This window comes from Sinocyclocheilus anshuiensis, unplaced genomic scaffold (assembly GCF_001515605.1).
Source record: "Sinocyclocheilus anshuiensis isolate Anshui unplaced genomic scaffold, SAMN03320099.WGS_v1.1 scaffold1480, whole genome shotgun sequence".
NCBI lineage: Eukaryota > Metazoa > Chordata > Actinopteri > Cypriniformes > Cyprinidae > Sinocyclocheilus > Sinocyclocheilus anshuiensis.
The window spans coordinates 11,327-32,599 of record NW_015540932.1 but is presented as its reverse complement, the minus strand read 5'-3'; the positions used below and the strand labels follow the sequence as shown (position 1 = coordinate 32,599).

The 21,273-nt window shown below is 34.7% G+C and overlaps 1 protein-coding gene across 1 annotated transcript in view; it reads left to right on the top strand.

The window, feature by feature from the left end:
• LOC107689442 (androgen-induced gene 1 protein-like) overlaps positions 1–17,727 on the top strand; it is a 36,972-nt gene extending 19,245 nt beyond the window's left edge. The window contains 3 exon segments of the mRNA XM_016487419.1: positions 11,764–11,879; positions 14,124–14,287; positions 17,050–17,727. Of these exon segments, the coding sequence (XP_016342905.1) occupies positions 11,764–11,879; positions 14,124–14,287; positions 17,050–17,084 (315 nt within the window). The 3' untranslated portion in view covers positions 17,085–17,727.
• The last annotated feature ends 3,546 nt before the right edge of the window (positions 17,728–21,273 follow it).

Genomic DNA, 21,273 nt, shown 5'->3' with positions numbered 1-21,273 from the left:
AACTAGCAAAAGTGGATTCGGACACGCCCTGAGTGCACCTGCGCCGTGCGCTTTAGACCATGCACTTAGATCATTAAAATAGGGCCCTTGATGTGCAATACCCTGATTTTTAAGCCAAATAGTCTACATTTCAAGAAGTCAAAAAGCCATGTCAGTGGCCTTTTTTTGTTCAGGAGAAAACAATAGTTATACAGGTTATGCAGTTATACAGTTTCACCAAAGCCATTCCATCCAGGTTTGTGTATCCCATTGAGACCTGTAAAAATAGCAGGTGAATTGAAAATATTCACCAATGTTTTGGGACAATTGTCACATGGTTCTACATTTGTTTAAGATTTTGCTGGATCAGAATCCTGATGTATTTCAGAGAGGATCATCAGTTTTCCACTGTTTATCTGATATATGTGACACTGGACCACAAAACCAGTCATAAGGGTCGTAAGTCATAAGCTTTCCATTGATGTATGGTTTGTTAGGCTACTTACAAAAAATATGCATGGAACATGATCTTTACTTAAGGTATTCACACCAGGAAAGTCCGGTAGGTCACTTGCTTTGGTCCGAACCAAATACAGTGAAGATTTTTTTTGTTTGGTGTGGTTCGCTTTCACACTGCCATTTTTGGAAATGAACCAGAAATTGTAAACAAAACCACAAGTGCACTAAGGTCATCCATTCATTGGTTCATCCATTCAGCCGTACCAGAGTTTGTTTGGAAGCGGACCGAAACCACCTCTTCAGCTGGCTCTCACTACAGTTGTTTGGTCCGTACCCGAGTGCGATTGCTGTATTCACACCTACCCAAAAGATCCGCACCAATGGGGGAAACCAACTTGAGTTCGATTCAATCGAACAAACAAGACAGGTGTGAATACACCCTTAATATCCTAATGATTTTTGGCATAAAAATCGATAATTTTAACCCATACAATGTATTGTTGGCTATTGCCACAAATAGTATGGCGTGTGCTGGGGGGGGGATGGGGCTACGGGGGAAGATAGAAAGCTAAAAAAAGTAAATAATTAAACAATACTGCGTCGTCAGTGTTGGTATTGTATCAGACACTGGCACTTAACAGGCTATATGAAAAACAAGTTCAAATGGAGTTAACAAGGTTTTTGGCCGGCGAATGAGGAGATCTGTGTTTTGTTTGTCAATAGAACGGACGCATCTGAGGCAAGTGCATCGCATTATATGCTTTCATCAACTTTTACAGGTTATTTAACGTTAAATTATTGTTGCTATATGGCCACTTAGTTTTTCTTGTTGTTTAAGGCCTACACTTCGCCAAAATCTCATGATATAAACGATTAAGCGCTTATGCACAGGATATTTAAAACGTAGGCCTACAAAAGTATATTGGCTAGACGGCAAATAACCTACTTTTCCACTCTTCAAACACACAAAAACATTAGCCTTTTACAGACATAGTGTTTGAAGAAAACGCTACTATTCAAACATCAGTTATTTACCCTTGCATTGCGAAAAAGCGGAGCTCTGTCTCGAGGCTGTGCGCGGCGCGTCAATCTGAATGAAGGCGGGGTGAAGTTACGAGGTTTCGCTGAGAGCTTGAGGATCCAATAGCGTTACGAAGTTTTACTGAGAAGCCCTTTGTAATACTTAGCATTGGTTAAATATTTGTAAAACCCTCTGATTTTTATTTAATAATAACGAATTATAATAGAGATGTGAAGTTTGGATAATTTTTCACGGCACACCTGACTGGGCTAGGGTATGGCAACTGCCATACTCTGCCTTACGGAAACGCCACCCCTGGCCACAAATATACCCGTAAGACTGGTTTTGTGGTCCAGGGTCACATATCATTAGGGAATCATTAGGCAACAAAAATCATACATTATGATAATATAATATACTATAATATTTTATATGAATTAACTTTAGCAAGGTTTATGCTTAAAACAAGAAAGAAAAAAAACAACTTGCTAATAGGGTAGGGAAAAGTTTATTTTCCTTACCCCATTGGCAATTTTTCTTCCCTTGTTTGAAGCATAAAACTAAAGCTATCTACATCATACTTCAACTAAAAATATCATGCACTTACATTTGACTTTTTTGGCTTGAGATAAGCTAGTAATTACACTAATACAAATCATAAAGTCTCTATAAAATCATCAATGGAGGCCTCACATTGACCTTTCTGAGTAAAAGCAGACACTTCGGTCGGCAGTGAATTGTTTCAAATATTCATCCGTGCATGTGTGTATCATCAGGGTGAAGTGGGAGGTTTCAGCTGACAGTCAGTGTGATTCTATGTGGTCTGAGCTGGTTTTTACATGGAGCAGAGGAAACAGATGTGCTTTTCTGCAAAGATCAAGAAACAGATTGGGTTTTCACAGAACAAACCCAAAGTCTTGAACAACTGGTGCAAAGAGGCAAAAAACTACTATGTTCAATGATATTGATTCTCTACGGGAAAATAATCTTTTGAAGTGTTTTCTGTTCAGCTATTTCCTTTGGTTTTCTTAAGTGCTGGGGGATTACTTTATAAAGATCAATAATTGCAGGTCCGTTTTTCTAGACGCTAATATTTCACGGTACGATGTCACGCTTACGCTCATGATTGAGTTGCCATGTTGAGCCTGGAAAAGTTACTAGGTGAAGTTCCTTCATCCAAACCCGACATTAAAACGAGCACATAGCTGGCTCGCTAGCTCATCCTTAACAACTGGGAAAATATTTACCCATCTCAACCCAGTGAAAGATGGCCGTTTCGTAGTTTGCGTTCTTGCCCATTGTTGACAAAGTTGGCGAGGAAGTTTTCACATCGGAGGGGCTGGAAAACGTCTCTAGCACAGAATTCTTGGAGTGTATTCGACAGCAGAGCAAGCAGTAACCCCTGCTTTTAATTTGCGCATAGAAACATCTGTGTTCACACCAGTTTTGCTATAGCAGGCTGCCAGTGAAGTGTGATCAGCAGTGCAAAATGAGCTTGTGAAATCTCGTCATGTGTTTCACACACAAAGTCTCACGCATTACGCTGGAGTTTTCTGCACTTGGTCTTGCACAAAACTTGAGGGCTCATAGATTTTGGCCAGTAATTCTATTTCACTATCTGTTCTGTTATCATAGAGCAAGTATCAATAATATTTTTAGTTAAAGTAACAATGTATTTTTTTGGATAAATACTCACTTTTTAAAAATAACAGGCCTTCATTTTAAACTGAGAAATGTAGCTTAGAATTTAGATACAGCAAAACAAAAATGTAAAAAGTCCATTGCATGTTAATTTGTAATTTTTAAATTACTGTTTTAACTAATTGATCAGTCGATTGCAACAAAAAACATCATTCATTATGAATAACTAATAATAATTATTATTATAATTAAAGACATTGAATACATGACAATAACACTACAAATCGTTTCTACATATTGATTATCAGTGATGATAATGATTATAATTATTTATTTTAATAATACAACTGCATAAATAACAAAAACAGCGATGTTGATTAATAATAATAATACATATTTTTGTATTTGTAGTCTAATGACCATTTCTTTTTTAAAACAAATGCATAGTTTCAGTATATTGATTTTCAGTGATGATTATTATTTGTTTTATTACAACACTCAATTAAGATTATGATGACAAATAATATAAACACATTTTTGCATTCTAATAATAATTTATTTCAAACAATTATAAATTGTTTTTGCATACTGATATCAATGAAGATTATTTTATTTTTTAAGACACTGAATATATAACAATAACACTCCATTTATGTTGATTACTAATAATAATGAGAATTTCTTTAAAACATAACATTTAGAAATCGTTTCTGCATATCAATTATCAATGATGATTATTGTTAATTTTATTAAGACACCAAATAAATAACAATAACACTGATATTAATAAATAGTAAACTCATATAATACATAATTTTTGCAGTCTAATTATCTTTTTTTTTTAAATACAAATCATTTCTGCATATTGATTATCAATATGGATGATTATTATTTAATTTATTACAACACTACATAAATAGCAAAAACACAGAGATGTTGATTAATAATAATAATAAATATTTTTTGCAGTCTAATGACCATTTATTTTTAAAGCAAATACATATGGTTTCTGTACATTGATTATCAATGATGATTATTATTATTCATTTTATTACAACACAAATAACAATAGCACTAAGATTATGTGGATTAATAATAAAAAAAAAATCGCATTTTAATAATAATTTCTTTAAAACAATTATAAATTGATTTTGCATATCAATCTCAATGATTATTTTATGATTAAGACACTGAATATATAACAATAACACTCCGATTATGTTTATTAACATAACATAACATTTAGAAATCATTTATGCATATAAATTATCAATGATGATTATTGTTAATTTTATTGTTAAGACACCAAAACATTACATCTGTCGATCTGTACCTGAGTAATTCTATCTCTCCATTCATTCTGCTCTCACAGAACGAGTGTTTGACACTCGAGTGGCATCAATCTGAAGCGCATGCGGCACTTTCACTGAAACAGGAGGATATGGAGTTAATCCTGCGAGTGTTTGACAAGGCCTGTCCTGTTTATAGTTCAGGGTCCTCTGAGTGAGTTGTGCTGTTTTGTTGGAGGGGATTTTCCACAGATAGTCCAGGCACGCTGGCCAAAACCACAAGACTCCAAGAGCTTCTCAGCCTGGTAGTCAGAGAAAGAGAGCTGCCATGTTAAATTAAGACAGGGGCCCACAAACACAAGCTAAAATAAAACAAGTCTGGGTCAAATTCAAGCTCGCCTCAGTGGCAAAAAATGCACCGTCAGGCCAAATCTACTGATACCCATCCAGTTGAGCGGGGACCTAAACAGGCTCTCCTTGTGGTGGCGGCTGTTTGCGGAGCAACTCGTAGTGCTATTTAGTGGGGATTCACGGCTGCCAAGGGGAAAAGGGCTAAGAGGTCATGTGAGCCCCTGTTGACTGGGAGCCGTGGGGAGTATGTCACAACCAGCCTGGGAGGCTAAGCGGGGAAACCCAACACCCGACCTTGGGAGCCCTCTCTCCGTCACCCTATACCCTCTGTGAGCCTGCTATCAGGCGGCCCGATGCACGGTTAGCACGCACATCTCCTGTTCGGATTCCACAGGGTTCGGACGCTGTGACAGGTCGGGGCAAGCTGGACTGTGATAAGACGGCAGCGCAAACCGAATCATGCGCCTTTAACCAACTGGCTCATCTCTCACAAGTAACTCTATCCACAGTTCCAAACAAGCTGTAGTATGTGTGTTGGTATGACATCCCATTAATCATAGTTGTCTTGCGTTTTCAAAAAGAGCAACTCTGCTTTCTTTGCACAGATAATAATCACTATCGATTTCCAAGAAGAACACTTTTGTTGGCCTTTTTGTTGTGGCATATTTTCTAAATTCTATATGCTTTATTTTTTAGCAATGACCCCTGCAATGACTAGTAATGACAAAAAGAAGTGTAAATATTTGTTCTGAAACTGATTTAATTTGCCTTATACATCGTTATTTAGTCTGATTCTATATGCCAAATAAGATTCAAATAAACATATTTGACTATTTTGGAAAAATAATAAAGTAATTATTTTCAAACATTTGCTGCTGAACACATAAATGTAAGTAGAGAGAGAATTCATGCTGCAGACAGACAAAATAATACAACAAAAATGTATGTTACTGTTCAGAAGTTTAGGAACAAAATAATTAAAAAAGAAGAAAAAAAAAAAGAAATGAATACTTTTATTTAGAAAGGGCTTATTAAAATGACCAAAAGTGATAGTAAAGACAATATTTATTTTTGAAATGAATGTTGTAGGGGTTTTCATTTTTACCTTTCTATTTTTCAAAGAATCCTGAAAAATTGTATCACAGCTTCCACAAAAATAATAAGTGGCACAAATGTTATTCAGCATTAATAATTGTTAATTATAACAATAACAAATAATTGTTAATTATTGAATTATTTTTTAATAATTATAAAACTGTTACACTATGCATTTTAAATTTGGTTATAATTAATTATTTAAAACAAGATATAATGTATTACAATGCACATTATGAATAATTATGCATTATACCCTTTATAATGCATTATACATAAAGCCTTTAATAAAGTGTTACCAAAATGTTTCTGAAGCACCAAATCAGAATATAAGAATGATTTCTGAAGGATCATGTGACATTGAAGACTTGAGTAATGGCTGCTGGAAATTCAGATTCATAGATTACATTTTAGAATATATTACAATAGAAAAAAAACAGAAAATAATTGTAACAATATTTGGCAATATTACAGTTTTTACTGTATTTTGATCAAAAATGTGGTGATGAGCTTAATAAACTTCTTTTAAAAACATCAAAAACATTTAAAAATCTTGTAATTTTTGAAGAAATATATGTATGTTGATTCAATAAAAATCAACATAAAGCAAAATAACACCATAGAATTAACAACTATACATTAATGTCCCTTTTAAGTAAATTTCTAAATATACTATCCAAATATTCTAGAATACACATTAATAAATATTTAAATAAATCACAATTGAAAAAGAAAACTACAACAAATGGATGCAGGCAATTATGAATGATGCAGAAATCCAAACTCAGGAACTAAGTAATCTGAGATGGCATCTGTAACACATGGGGTTTTATTATAGTCATTATAATTGATTATTAAATTTCCGTAATGGATGCATTGATTTCTATTATCAGATTGCTGCACCATGATATATTTTTATTCCCTTAATGACAATCTATGTCCTTGGTTCGAGTATAGAGTGGCAGACTGCAGCCAAACTCTAATGTGGCAGTAGCTGAAGCCTTGACACTTTGACCACAGAGTGTTGGGTTGAATCCCAACTGGGACGCAGCTGTGAAATCCTTACATACGCTGTCTCACCACTGTCAGAAGACAAAAACAAGAAACAGCACTGCTTAACCGACTCCAGGAGCTGGAATGTTTGGGCAAAGGTTCTGCCAATGAGCCTATTCCTCTAGAGTTCTCCATATCATGAAATAACTATAAGTGTCAGTGAGCATTAAAGTATAGCTTATCACTGATCACAATGAATTAAGTGTGATCACCAAGCAGAGGACTGTTCTTGTTGCTTTGGCTTTTTGCACCCACAGATACAATCTCTCTTAGTCTCACTTTTCCCAAATTTGGTCTATTCTGATATCTGTGCATCCATAACCACAACTCGTAATTGCACGTGAGGTTATGATTATTATCATTACCAATGAAACGGACACTACGTATGTGAAGAGAGGGTCCTGGGGTCAAGTCCAACTCTATTCCCAGATGCGAGCCTGTGCTATGTCTGTGAAAGAGAGTGTGAGAGACATTTTATGATGGAGATAGTCAAACAGACAGAACTAATAAAGTGAAGCAATAGTTGTGTGGTTTGTATCGGAGGTCGTGTAGGGTCAATGACATTTACATTTTAATATAGTACAGAATAAAAGTAAAATATCACCTGTTCATTCAATGCACATAATCTACTTTTATAATTGAGTATATACAGAAATGTATTTTTGTGAGTAGTGTTGTTCCTAAAAGCGTTTAAAATTACCACTAATTAGTGATGTTATTTAATGAAAATAATTGATCCAGCACAGAACTGTACTTTCACATTATTTAGATGTTTGTAACAGTAGATATATAATAGTAAATATAACTAATACATATACTAATAATTTCATCAGTAAAAACAGATTTTTAATATTTACAGATTTGTTATATATGTTGTGTAGATGCATATATGTGTGCGTGTCTGTGTGTATATATATATATATATATAATACTTTTATTCTTTTATTCAGCAAGGACGAATGAAACCAATCAAAAGTGATAGTTCATTCATTTGAACTTTCTGTTCCTCAAAGACAAAATGTGTCAAGGTTTCCACAAAAATATGAAGCTACACAACTGTTAAGAAATGAAGAAATGTTCCACCAAATCATTATCTCAGAATTATTTCTGAAGTATCATGTGACATTGAAGACTGGAGTAATGGCTGCTGAAAATATATATCACAGATAAATATATGAAATATATTCTGTTCTTTTACATTTTAATATTTCACTATATTGCTGTTTTTACTATATTTGTATCAAATAAATTCAAACTTGGTGAGCTGGTGAACATATTTTGAAAAGCACCAGCCATTAGGGTGAATTTTATAAAGAACTTGCCAAACAAATGGCTAAATTAGGCCTCAATTTGTGTCCTTCTTTTTTAATATAAATGTTTTTTTGCTTGTTAAAATTCCCTTATTGGTATGCAGCTTCAAAACCCACGCTAGTTTCTGCACAAGTGCTCTAGTACAGCCACAAGTCTCTCAAGATCAGTCTGGAGAGGTTGAGAGTCATTTCAGCAGATCACGAGGGGTTTCGATAGCGGGGCATTAATGATTACCCCTCACTGTGATTTGTTAGATGGAATGTGTGTGGGTGAGCGAGCTCCTTGGAAAATACTTCAGCGCTACTTGCGTGCTGAGACACATCTCCACACCTCTAGAAGCATACGTTCTTTGTTTTTTCTGCAGAGGTTTGGCATTATAGCAATTAGACCGTAATCACCGTAATGAACAGAATAACCGTCTATTATCCAAGTGCCAACTTTGACTCCCTGACTTACTTCTGGGAAGAGATGAAAAGGTTTTCTGAATCTCTCAAACTTGTCGCAAACATGTTTTGTAAATATTTGAGGGCACTGAACGATTAGGGAAAAATCATTATGGTGAAGAAAGATGTGCACATGCACACACAAGAAGAACAGAGAACACACAAAGGATTAGACAGAGTATCCAACATCAGTTCACCGTTTAAAAAACCCCCCAAAGAAATCACATTTTATACTACATATTTCAACTTTGAATGTAAAATTAAATTAACATTAATTTAGATGATTAATCCTAATAAAGTAATCATAATAATAATTGATTTATATTAATAACCAACAAAAACAAAGAAATTAGCAGTACAATAAATGCTTCATTTACCACCCTAATGTTTTTGCAGCCTGCAGTCAGCGTAGACAGTGTGCCAAACCACACGTACTGAGAGCAGACAGCACAGAATGAGTCAGGAGCATGCTCATTCACACAGGACGCGTTCTTGCGTTCACAAATAGCTAGATGGGAAACAGAATGCAGGGGTCTCGCGACACGTTTTTAAAACCATTTTTATCTCGACATTTTTAACAAGTCTTGAAAAAAACTCTTCACTCATGGTGCTGAGAAAACAGGAAAAGATGTCTGTCTGGATGAGTACTTAGGCACATTGCAGCTATGGATTTCTATTTTCTATATTTCTATATGGATTTCTTGAAATAGGAATGTTTTGTAACAATTTAAAAGTACATTTTGGTGAATTTAATAATTTAATACATCCTTGCTAAAAAAAAATGATCAATAAAGTATACATTTTTGAGTGTATATATGTATGTATATATATATATATATATCTCTGTCTTTACATATACATATCAAAATGATCAATAAAGTATACATTTTTGAACAGTAGTGTGTGTGTGTGTATCTGTCTTTACATATATATACATATAAGTCTTAATTATTGTCCTTAGCATGTCCTGTTATTATTATGTGTCTATTTGTTGTTTTAGAACTTATTACTTTACAAAGCATGTTTCCATTTCATTCTTACAAATGACAAACAGTTCTGCAGTATTTACATTTACATTTATCCATTTGGCAGATGCTTTTATCCGAAGCAACTTACAGTTGAGGAACCTCTGAAGAGAACATATTGCAAAGCAAAGGCATTACGTGCAAAAGTTTCAGTTGAATGCACATAGCCCACAATGCTTTACACACAAACCTCAATAACAGTGACAGGCGCCAAACAAATTTACAAGGAGGAAGTGATAGAAGAATCGTTTCGAAAATACAGTACCACTGACACTGACACGGATGTATTGGCTATATATGGGACATTTTCCATTTAGTAAACAAGCAAATTCGACTCGGATACACTAAGTTGTGTTACTGGGAACAATTAATTAAGACTCAAAAACATCTCAATGCATCACACAGCCTTGATTTTTACAGTGAGGCGTTTAAAACCTTAACAACACTGGTGAAAACACCAACTACTGAAAACTGGGTCACAGTGAATCAGAGCTGATTAACCTTCCTATATGACTTTTGATTGACATTGGCCGCTGTTCTTGAGCATTACAGTATCTGTTTGGTTAGCAGTAACGTGACTCATAACTGGTATCTAGCACATCATGGGTACAGTCACAGAATGACAAACAAATAGCTGCTCTCTCACTGACTGTACATCTCATCCTCACACTTGTCAAAGACAAGTTCAGACCTGCCGATCTGATGAGACGGACTTAAACACCCAGCATCCGAGCTTTAAGTGGGCTGGCACGCTCATATCTAGGGAAAGCCCAGTAAATGTGGTCTGTTTTTTATTTAGTGTGGAAATATGATTACGTGTTGCAAAAGGGGGTTCAGTAAGAGCTGTGCTGGCATGTTAAAGGCATATCAGAATATCAACATGTCATGTCATTTCGGTAAGGCTCATAAGTCTTCCTTTGGATGCCATTTCCACCACAGACGTGGGGTCAAATGAGGCAAGATCTGCAAGGGACGAGAGAGTTTTGACTGTCTCTATGTAAGAAGGGTGCCACCTGGTGACAAACAGAAGAAGTGAACATACAATGGAAGGAGCCCGTGGGATTTTACGCAAACATTTTTTTAAATCTTGTCACCGGTTACTCACCCTTATGTAGTTCTAAAGCTATATGACTTTGTTTCTTCTGTGGGACACAAAAGAAGCTATTTTGAAGAACGTTGGTAACCAAACAATTTTCGTTCCCATTGACTTCCATTATATGGTACCAAACAGTGTGTTTCCAACACAGTATAGAAAAATAAAAAAGGGTACAACTTTTTATCTCACAACTTTTTTTCTTGCAATTCGGAGTCTCACAGTTCACACTTCTCACCTGCAGTTCTGAATAGTTTTTCTTAGAATTCTCAGAAATTCAAGATATCAATTCAGAATTGCGAGAGAAAAAAAGCTTGAATTCACATCTCTCAATTCTGAGTTTGTTTCTCAGAATTGCCAAAAAAGCCAGAATTGTGAGAAATAAACGAATTGCAAGAAAAAAAAATGTTATTATTTTTTTTATTCTGAAGTAAAAACGGGCTTCCATAGACTTCCATTATGTGGTCAAAAATGGAAGTCCATGTGAAGCAAAACTGTTTGGTTGCCAACATTCTTCAAAATATCTTCTTTCGAGTTCTACAGAAGAAGAAAGTCATACAGGCTTGAAACGGCATGAAGGTGAGCAAACAATGACTTTAAGTACACAATGAATGTCGGTTTTAAAATTATTCGCCTTTAATACTGACTTAATGTGCATTATGTCATCGTTCATTGCAACTTTTAACAAACCTCAGCCTAAATATTTTCTCATGCACAATGCACATGGTAGCGGCCTTATAAAAATGAAACAGATGTTCAGCTCTACATTAAAAAAAACCCAATAAACTAACTTTATATTACTATCCATGACCTGAAGTGTTTGTATTGGCTTGCATAATGGTATTAATGGTTATAATAATGAGAGCTCACCCATTCTCGTCACTCACATGGCAGGAGAAGCCTCGTCTAACATGCCAATTGAAATTTGGCAACAATGCGGCAATCTTTTTATGCTTTAGAGTCATTTGTAAAGCTAACTGTGATATATTTCTGTCCTTTTCAGCACACAACAGTTCTTCCTTTTATCATAATTGAGATGAGAACAACACACCATCGATATCCCAGCAGGACCTGTGGACTCTTCGCGGTGTGCATGTTTGCTGTGGGATATGTTGTATGGTAAATGTCTCTTTTCAGCACAGTCATTTTTAATATCACACTGGGCTCATTTACAAAGGAAAGAAAGAAACTGGCTTTGCATTGTTCTAGCACAGTGTCAGTCAAAAGAAAGATTCCATCTGGTCACCTGATCTTCCTGACCTCCAAATCATTCCCTTATGTCTTTCTGCATAGTAATTAATTTGCTTGAATTCTGGCACTTTCCACGAATAGGGTAAACGTTGGGCTCCCATTACATTGTAAAAGCATTAGAGGCACAAATCCCATGTAAACTATCACCTAACGTGAAATGAACCCAGCAAAAGGCGTCTGTATCCCCACTTAAAACAGAGACTTTGACTTGTCCCTTTATAAAAGATACAAGTTTATCAATAACTACAAGCCAACATTTGGTCAACTAGCTTTAGGCTAAACCTGTGACCCTGTTAGACATTCTGGTGTAGTTTAAACCAGCAGCAACAAGAACAATCATTACTATTATTATTATTTTAGTTATTATTAAATATATGGTGTTATAATAATTAATTAATAATACGAAGAATTCATTATTAATTGCAACAACAACAATAATAACAATAAATATAATAATAACTGATATTAATAATAATAATTATTAATAACATTTTTTTAGAAAACAACATATTTACACAAATAACGGTTTTCAAACTATTTAGATCCAATTAGTCTCAAACTGGCAACAGCCCTGGAAAACTGCAAACCTCATATAAAATAAATAGAAAATAAAACAGCTCGTATAAAATTTAGTTTGACCTCCTGAGGTTGACAAGCACAGCTTGATGGGGGGGGGGCCTTGATTATACTTGATAATCTCAAGTATAAGATTATCAGCACACACCTCTCAGTCTTATTTCCCTTCCCTAAATTAAGCTGATTAGGCATTGTCAGTCAAAAGAAAGATTCCATCTGGTCACCTGATCTTCCTGACCTCCAAATCATTCCCTTATGTCTTTCTGCATAGTAATTAATTTGCTTGAATTCTGGCACTTTCCACGAATAGGGTAAACGTTGGGCTCCCATTACATTGTAAAAGCATTAGAGGCACAAATCCCATGTAAACTATCACCTAACGTGAAATGAACCCAGCAAAAGGCGTCTGTATCCCCACTTAAAACAGAGACTTTGACTTGTCCCTTTATAAAAGATACAAGTTTATCAATAACTACAAGCCAACATTTGGTCAACTAGCTTTAGGCTAAACCTGTGACCCTGTTAGACATTCTGGTGTAGTTTAAACCAGCAGCAACAAGAACAATCATTACTATTATTATTATTTTAGTTATTATTAAATATATGGTGTTATAATAATTAATTAATAATACGAAGAATTCATTATTAATTGTTGGTAATAATAATATTTATTTATTTGCAAGCTAACGAAAAAATGTAATAAAATCAAACAAACCAGGATTTTTAAACTATTTAGATACTGTTACATCATGTTCTGGTGTAGTTAAAAAACAACAACAATAATTATTTTTTATTTAGTTATTTATTAATAGTTTAATCGTTTATTTATTAATAAATGTAATATTAGTTGATGCCGTAATAAATATAATAATTAATACATAATTAAGAATAAATAAAAGTAAATATGAATAATTTCTCAATAATAATAATAATAATTTTTGTCTAGAAAATAACACATTCGCAAAAATTCTGTTAAACAAGTGTAAAGACAACCACACCTCTCAGTCTTATTTCCCTTCCCTAAATTAAGCTGATTAGGCATTGCATTTTATTTAGTCAGGGAATAAGACTTGCCTGCAGTTGTTAAATCCATAGGCAGCTTTACATGAGGATTACTTTCCAGAGACAGCTTTTATACACACCATTTCACAGGACACTCACGAGGCTGAGAAAACAAGCCATTTGAAAAGTAGGTAGATGGGCCTTCTTTAATATTCATCAAATATTAAAGCTAAGGTTATGAGTGCGGGAGTAGATTAAACAGGCACAATCCATTACATAAACGGGCTGTTAGACCGTAGATTATAACCATGTGACTGCATTAAAATTGCTCCAGCAAAAAAGAATTGAAGCAGCGCCGCATTGTAACAAAAAGAGTAGTGTCTAGCATTCACAGACATGAATGGTAGACACATTGACAGTGCGGTGACTGCTTCTACAGCCTTTCAAGCACTGGATTTAGCAGACAGGAGGACAAACATATTAGACAGATCACGGGTGCAGAGGTAACAGATTTTCTCTGTCTCGCTCTCATAGGATGTGCTGGGTGCACAGCATGACGGGGGTGTGGGTTTATCCCTTGCTGGAGCACATCGGGCCCATGGCCAGAATTCTCTTCTTCGTCTGCCTCACGGCTCTGATCAGTGTCTACTACCTCTTGGGAGAAATCCTGAACAACTACATCTGGGATTCCTCAAAGAGTAAGTTAAAGGGATAGTTCAGCCAAAAATGAAAATTCTGTCATCATTTACTCCCCCTCACGACGTTCCAAGCCTTTATGAATTTCTTTCTTCTGTGGAACACAATAGAAGGTATTTTGAAGAATGTAGGTAACTAAACAGACTTATGCAGAGAAAATACTATGGAAGTCGATGGGACCCAAAACTGGTTACCAAGATTTTTCAAAATATCTTCTTAAAGGGATAGTACACCCAAAAATGAAAATTCTGTCATTATTCTGTCACCCTCATGTCAGACTTACTTCTTGGAGCAAAGAAAAACACCATAAAAGTAGTCCATATAACGGCACTATATTCCAAGCCCTATGAAGGCTTTACTGTGAGGAACAAACAATATTAATATCTGGCTGATATTGCCAATATTAATAAATGGCTGATATTAAAATTCTATATAGTTTTGTCTAATTAAATAAGCTAATTAATAAAAGACTTACAAATAAAATCAATCATTTAAAATGTTACAAGTGAATTTCGGTTTCACAACTTATGATGTAGAGTAGGAAAAAAGCTATTTATTTTAAGATTGCTAAAGGCCTTATTAAAGGGATAGGTCACCCAAAAATGAAAATGTCATTTCATTCATAATTTTGATTTAGTCACCTTAATGTCATTCCAAACCCATAAATCTTTGGTTAATCTTCAAAACACAAATTAAGAGATTTTTAATGAGAGGTTTCTGTCCCTCCATTAAAAGGGAACCAAAATGTATAAAAATCGAAAATCAAACTTACGAATTAAGCAATCCCTTTATGTTCTTTTTGGATCTTCTAAGTTAAACTTACCTGGACATCATTTCATTTTTTTTTTTTTTTAAGATTTAATTTTTTTTTTTTTTTTTTACTTTTAGTGATTGTTAGATGATGGTAAATAAAGGTAAAAATAAGGGAATGAGTATTAACAATTACAAATCCAATATCAACCATTAACAATAATTTACAAGCAATCTCTAATATCAGCCGATCAGTGACTCACAGCATACCAAATTTGAATATGCAAATGTTTTTACATCATAAATTTATTGTATGCTTTTAGAAAACTTGGATAAAAACCTTACAATCCAAATAGATTATTCTATAGTGTGTTACGGTGTTTTTCCTTGCTCACTTTTGCATGGAAAGGAGCAGTGTAAACACCATCCTTTTGTGTTCTACAGAAAAAAGAACGTCATACAGGTTTGGAATGACTGTTTTTCTGATTTTGCGTATTATCCACCATTGACTGGCTACATGTGTGAGTTGTATGTTTATCATGTCTAGCTACAAATTTTCGCTCCCCAACCCATGCCGGGATAGCGGCTAGAGACATTACACATTTCCCCTCGGGTACATATACATTCCGCTTAGCTTCCTAATGCACCCACGCACACTCCTCCACCTGTTAGTGCTATAGACTGGGAGCAGTGCATCGTGGGTGTAGTGCCACCAAAGGCAGTGCGCAGCAGATGGGAACGGAGCCCGTGAGCAGTCTGAGAGCAGCAGACGGCGAAGGCTTCTCTTCCTCCCACCTGTTTGACACTGACCTGCAAATCACCGAAGCAGCGCGCGCACACACACACACACACACACCTCAGGCTCTCTCCCATGGAGCTGATCTATGTCCCTTCATCCTCAGTACAAGATCTCCCTCTTATGTCCAAAGCAGCAGTACCGTAATCTCCGACAGCCCCTCCAGCTAAACTAACCATGAACACTTCCGTCACTAATGCTTTGTGCTGTTCTTCACTCTGACTCACGGTTCGAACAGCTTGCTGAAATGCACAATCAGTTGCCAAGAGATCACAGATCTTGAATATGTCAATGCAGTATCCAAAAAATAATGTGAAAATATTTAAGAAAAATACTAAAGAAACTGTTTAAGAAAATACTAATATTTCAGGATGCACAATATATTTGTAAATGATCAACATCTGACAAATTATGTTGAAGTGGCAAGCAAGAACCACATACTTATAAATGATCATTTAATTTGATAATTTAATGGCAACTCTTTATAATAAAGTTGCATTTTTTTTCGATAGTTAGCTAATGCATTTGGTGTCACAAACAGCATGTATTAATCTCAATTAATTTAAAATGTTTCCTATTTTATCAAATGTTTTTTTTTTCTGTGATGGCAAAGCTGTGTCACATGATCCTTTGGGTGCTCATTAAACATTTCTTATTATTATTACATTATAAATGGACCAAATTAATGCGACCTTGCTAAATAACATTTCAACATCTTTTTTTAGAACATTATTGTACCTAATGCATTAACTGAACCTTATTGTAAAGCGTTATCATTTAATTTATAAAGGGACAATTGAAATCCACATGGTTTTCATGATGATTATGACTCTGAAAGCAAATTGCAGTTCACACAATACACTGTTTTTACATGCCTGCCGTAGTATTACTCATGGACTTATATAAAAGTTACTTTTGGTTAGATCCTGCTTTGACGCCACAACAATAAATAAAATAAAAGGCCATATAGTGTCTAAAATGTCAATTACTCAATATTAAATTATTGTTTAAAGAAGGGTGCATAAAGGAAATATCACATTTGCAATTACTTGCAGCTGAATCAATAAAACAGCTCTCTTGTAATATTGCTAAAATATCCATCATATCATTTCAGGTCATAAAATTGACGGTTATCAATATCAGCCAAAACATCTATATTGATGCACACCTAATAATATCCACATAATCAACATTAAAAAACGTTGTTTCTTTTTCTAGGCACTCTGGAATCAGACAAGACCAAAACTGACTGAAGACCACCACAAATGTTACCCTGCCTCTTTTCTCTTCTTCTGAATTCAAATCAGTTTGACTTTGGAGTTCAAACCAATATTATACATTTATCTCGGTCTCCTGAGACATTTATCTCATCCTCATTACTTAATTAAAAAAAAGCACAGACTTGTATTGGCTTGAACATGAAATTGAATAATTCATGTTTTTAATTCATGGTATGAATGTTGCAGTATTTCAGAGAACCTCAAGCATTGTGTGAGCATTGAATGATCTGTACTGCACACATGCTGTATTCGTGTGTCCAGTTTAACAAACCACATTACATATATAACTCACGTCAGGTATTATTTATTTACAGAGGGATGATTTATGAGGGAATTTGTCATTCTTTGCCCCTGTAAAACAAATAAGCAACACCTTTATATACACAGTAGCATATGGCAAACGACAATGAGCACAAGATAATTCGCTTAGATGAGTTGTTTATGGTGTTACTAAAGCCATAAAAGTTTTTGATTAAGATGAGCAGATATTACCGCGAGAGAAACTGACCTTTCCCTACTTGGTAACACTTTAGAAGAAGCTCTCATACGTTAACATTAGCTAACACGAACTAAAAATGAACAATATAGTTTTTAAAGCATTTAGTTAATAAAAATACAGGTGTTCTTTTTTTGTTTGTTAGTTCATAGTGCATTAATGTCAACAAGTTAAAATTTTTAATGAAAAATGAAAACTAATGTAGTAAACTAATGTTAACAAATGAAACCTTATTATAAAGTGTTACCTCCAATTTAAATGTGTTTTTTATCTCAAAGGGATGTAATGCTTCATATCTTATGGATATGACGAGCCTTTGTTGTTTACTTCACTAATGTTTTTTTTTCTTCTTTTATTAATAAAGTTTGAAAAAATTTTTTACATTTTTATTTTTTTATGTTCTTCCAAAGCTGTAGAGGAAGCCAGACAAGAGGAAGAACGAATTGAAAGCAACAGTCTTCACATAGCGATTTTCTCTCTCCTTACGCTCGCACATACACAGATGCACCACAATTCTGTGGGAAAAGTAGTGCCCACGTTCAATTACCAAGGAAAAATTGTTGTACTTATGATTTAATGTTTGTCCTATATTTTCTCTGGCCTTTTCCCCTTGGCCTTTTAAGACACAGATGTTGCCCAAACATAACAATTCCTTTGTGCAGAGCTGGACATTCTTTTAATGAGAAACACACACATTTCATGCCCGAGGAAAAGGTGTTCGCTCGACAACGAATTGCAATCACCTTTTGATGGACAAGTCCAAATAACCGGGCCCCGCTGAACCTCATCCCCTTAAAAGTCAAATTTTCAACTGAATGTGTGTCCCAAATAGCCAAGAAAAAGAATTTGGTGCAACACGATAAAAGCAGAAATGTGAGGAGCAAAGCCTCTCGGGCTGTTTAAAGAAAACCGACAGTGAGAAACCTTGTGTTATCACATCTAAATTTTCAGACAAAACTGTCAAAATACTCTCCCGTTTCATGCTTGCACCTCATCATGCATTTTATTCTCAGAGGAATCGTCAAAAAAAAGACGCAGAATACCTTCAACACTGCCTGGCAATTGAATTTCATGATGATTCTCATATAGATTACACTTCAAATTTACATAGGTCTGCCTGACAACACTTTTGTTGACAATTTAGTCTGGACGGTGTGTGTTCGGAGGCATGTTGAGAGCGAGTGGAAGTGTGTGCATGTGTTTAAATTCTCTGCCAGAGTGTTAATTTCAGAACGACACTTCATAGTCTCCTCATTAACACTGCCTCTCCTGCATGCAGAAGTACCAAAGTGAACGGTTCCCTAACGTGTATTAACAAACTATAAAAAAAAAAGATGTAAATGAGGTGAGTACATCAGAATTTTTGCAGTGTAAATGGTGTGTGAGATGCATTTGAAGTACAGCTCAATGACAGATAAAGCGGTCTGGACTCCACACGTCTATATATAACCACCTATTAGCACTTTGGATCATATCATCTAAGCTTCATTTACTTTCTTAATGCACATTTCCTGGTCTTGTGAACAATTCATTGCTATGTTATTGTTGTAACACTTTCTAATGTGGTTTAATCTGTTAACATTAGTTAATGCATCATAATCTTAAAATGAACAACAATTTTAAGAAAATTAACATTTTAATTTGTAAATATACTATTGTTCATTGTTAAAGGAACAGTTCTGTCATCGTTCCAAACCAGTATGACTTCCTTTCTTGTGTGGAACACAAAAGAATATATTGTGAAAAAGGTTTGAACTGTTTCTATGTCAGGAGTCTAAAACTACATGAACAAAAAACACCAAACATTTTTCAAAGAAAAAAAATCCATTGTGTTTCACAGAAGAAGGTCAAACTGTTTAGTAAAGGATTTTCTTTTTTGAGTAGCTATATGTTTCAATTATACCACTTGAAATGTTAAAAACATATTAGCATACACTAGCATCTGGCGGTCTGGGGTCAGTCATTTTATTCAAAGAAATTAATACTTATAAATGTAAAAAAATAATTCTATTTTCTGGGGGGGGGGGGTACACTGAAAACTGGATTAATGGCTGCTATAAATTCAGCTTTTCCATCATAGGAATAAACTGCATTTTAAAATATATATTAAAACAGAAAATAGTTGTAAATCTATTTCACAATATTACTGATTTGACTATTTTTGGTCAAATAAATGCACACTTGTGAGCAGAAGAGACTTGGAATAATAAATTCTGTTTTATTATTTAATATTAATTAACACTATAAAGTGTTACCAAATATTTGTCTTTAAATTATAATTAAATTATAGTAACTTATCAAATCAAAATAACGTTCTCTGAAATGAATTTCCTTTTCCATTATTGTCACTTGAGCCATGCAGGCAATTGGATAATGTTAAGCAATAGCTATTTAGCAAATTGTTTTTTTTTTTAATCCAAATTCACATTTGGATATGCAAAACTCGCTTTTCACAATCCTATTAATTCCCACCAGTTTTTTTAGCACTGAATATCCTGTTTCCCTCGTGAAAAAGCCAATTGAAGAAGTAAAACAGGTAACAAACAGTAATACTTGTTGACTTTCAAACTAAAGAAAACTAGAAGTCTCAAACTTTGTAGCCTATCATTTTATTCTGTAAATAATGAAATCAAAATAAATACTTGCTTGCAGAATAAAACGCCTTGTGTCTTAACCATCTCCGTGAGCTTTCCCAAGCCCTCTGTGGGATTAAACAAACCTATTATTTTCACCTTAACGTTGGAAAATCTATTATGAAATATACTGGTCCTTCACATGAATTCGACACTTTGATTCACTCTATTAAAAGCAGAATGAAGCTTTATGAAATACCGTCTATGGATAAAGAGTTAGAGACAAAATATTGTTCTCAGTCCATGTGAACCGGGACAGTGTAGGTGGCTGCAGCTTGTTTTACGACGTTCTTTATTCGCACTGACTCATGGTGTAACGCTGCCAAGGCATAACACCTGTCAAATGCTTACCAGGTGTGCGACCAGTGCTCTGTTGTTTTGAATCGGTTACTAAGACCATACTATTTACATAATGAATCTAAATGATTATTTTTATTTATTAATGACAGCTCCTGTCATTTCAACATCGGCATAGAACAGTCATATTAAAAAAGCCAGCTGTGAGCGCTCAATGTCTGATCATTCATCACAAAACAATAAAACCCATGGGTTCTCTGCTTACAATGGCAATAACAGAGCAGTAACTGACCGAGGATATTTTTCAAATATATGATATGGCCGGCAGAACCCGTAGCCATGTAAGACGACAGGCCTTGAAAAACGACAGCCCAAAACATCTCCGGTACCTCACATCTACTTCCAAACCCGCTTGATTGCTCTTTCATACGCACCCACAGAAAACGCACTTCCAGCCACTAATAACACATTACATGGCAATTTAATAATATGGGGTCTAGAAACCATTATGAGCTATGTTATACTTTAATAACCAGAAACGCAACATGACATGAACAGTTTCACGACAAGTGGAAATGTGCAGATCAGGATTAGTATTGTTAACTAAAAACAATACTAAAAAAAACTAAATTAGTGCTGTCAAACAATTAATCACATCCAAAATAAGTGTTTTGTTTACATATGTGTGCGTACATATATATATATATATATATATATATATATATATATATATTTA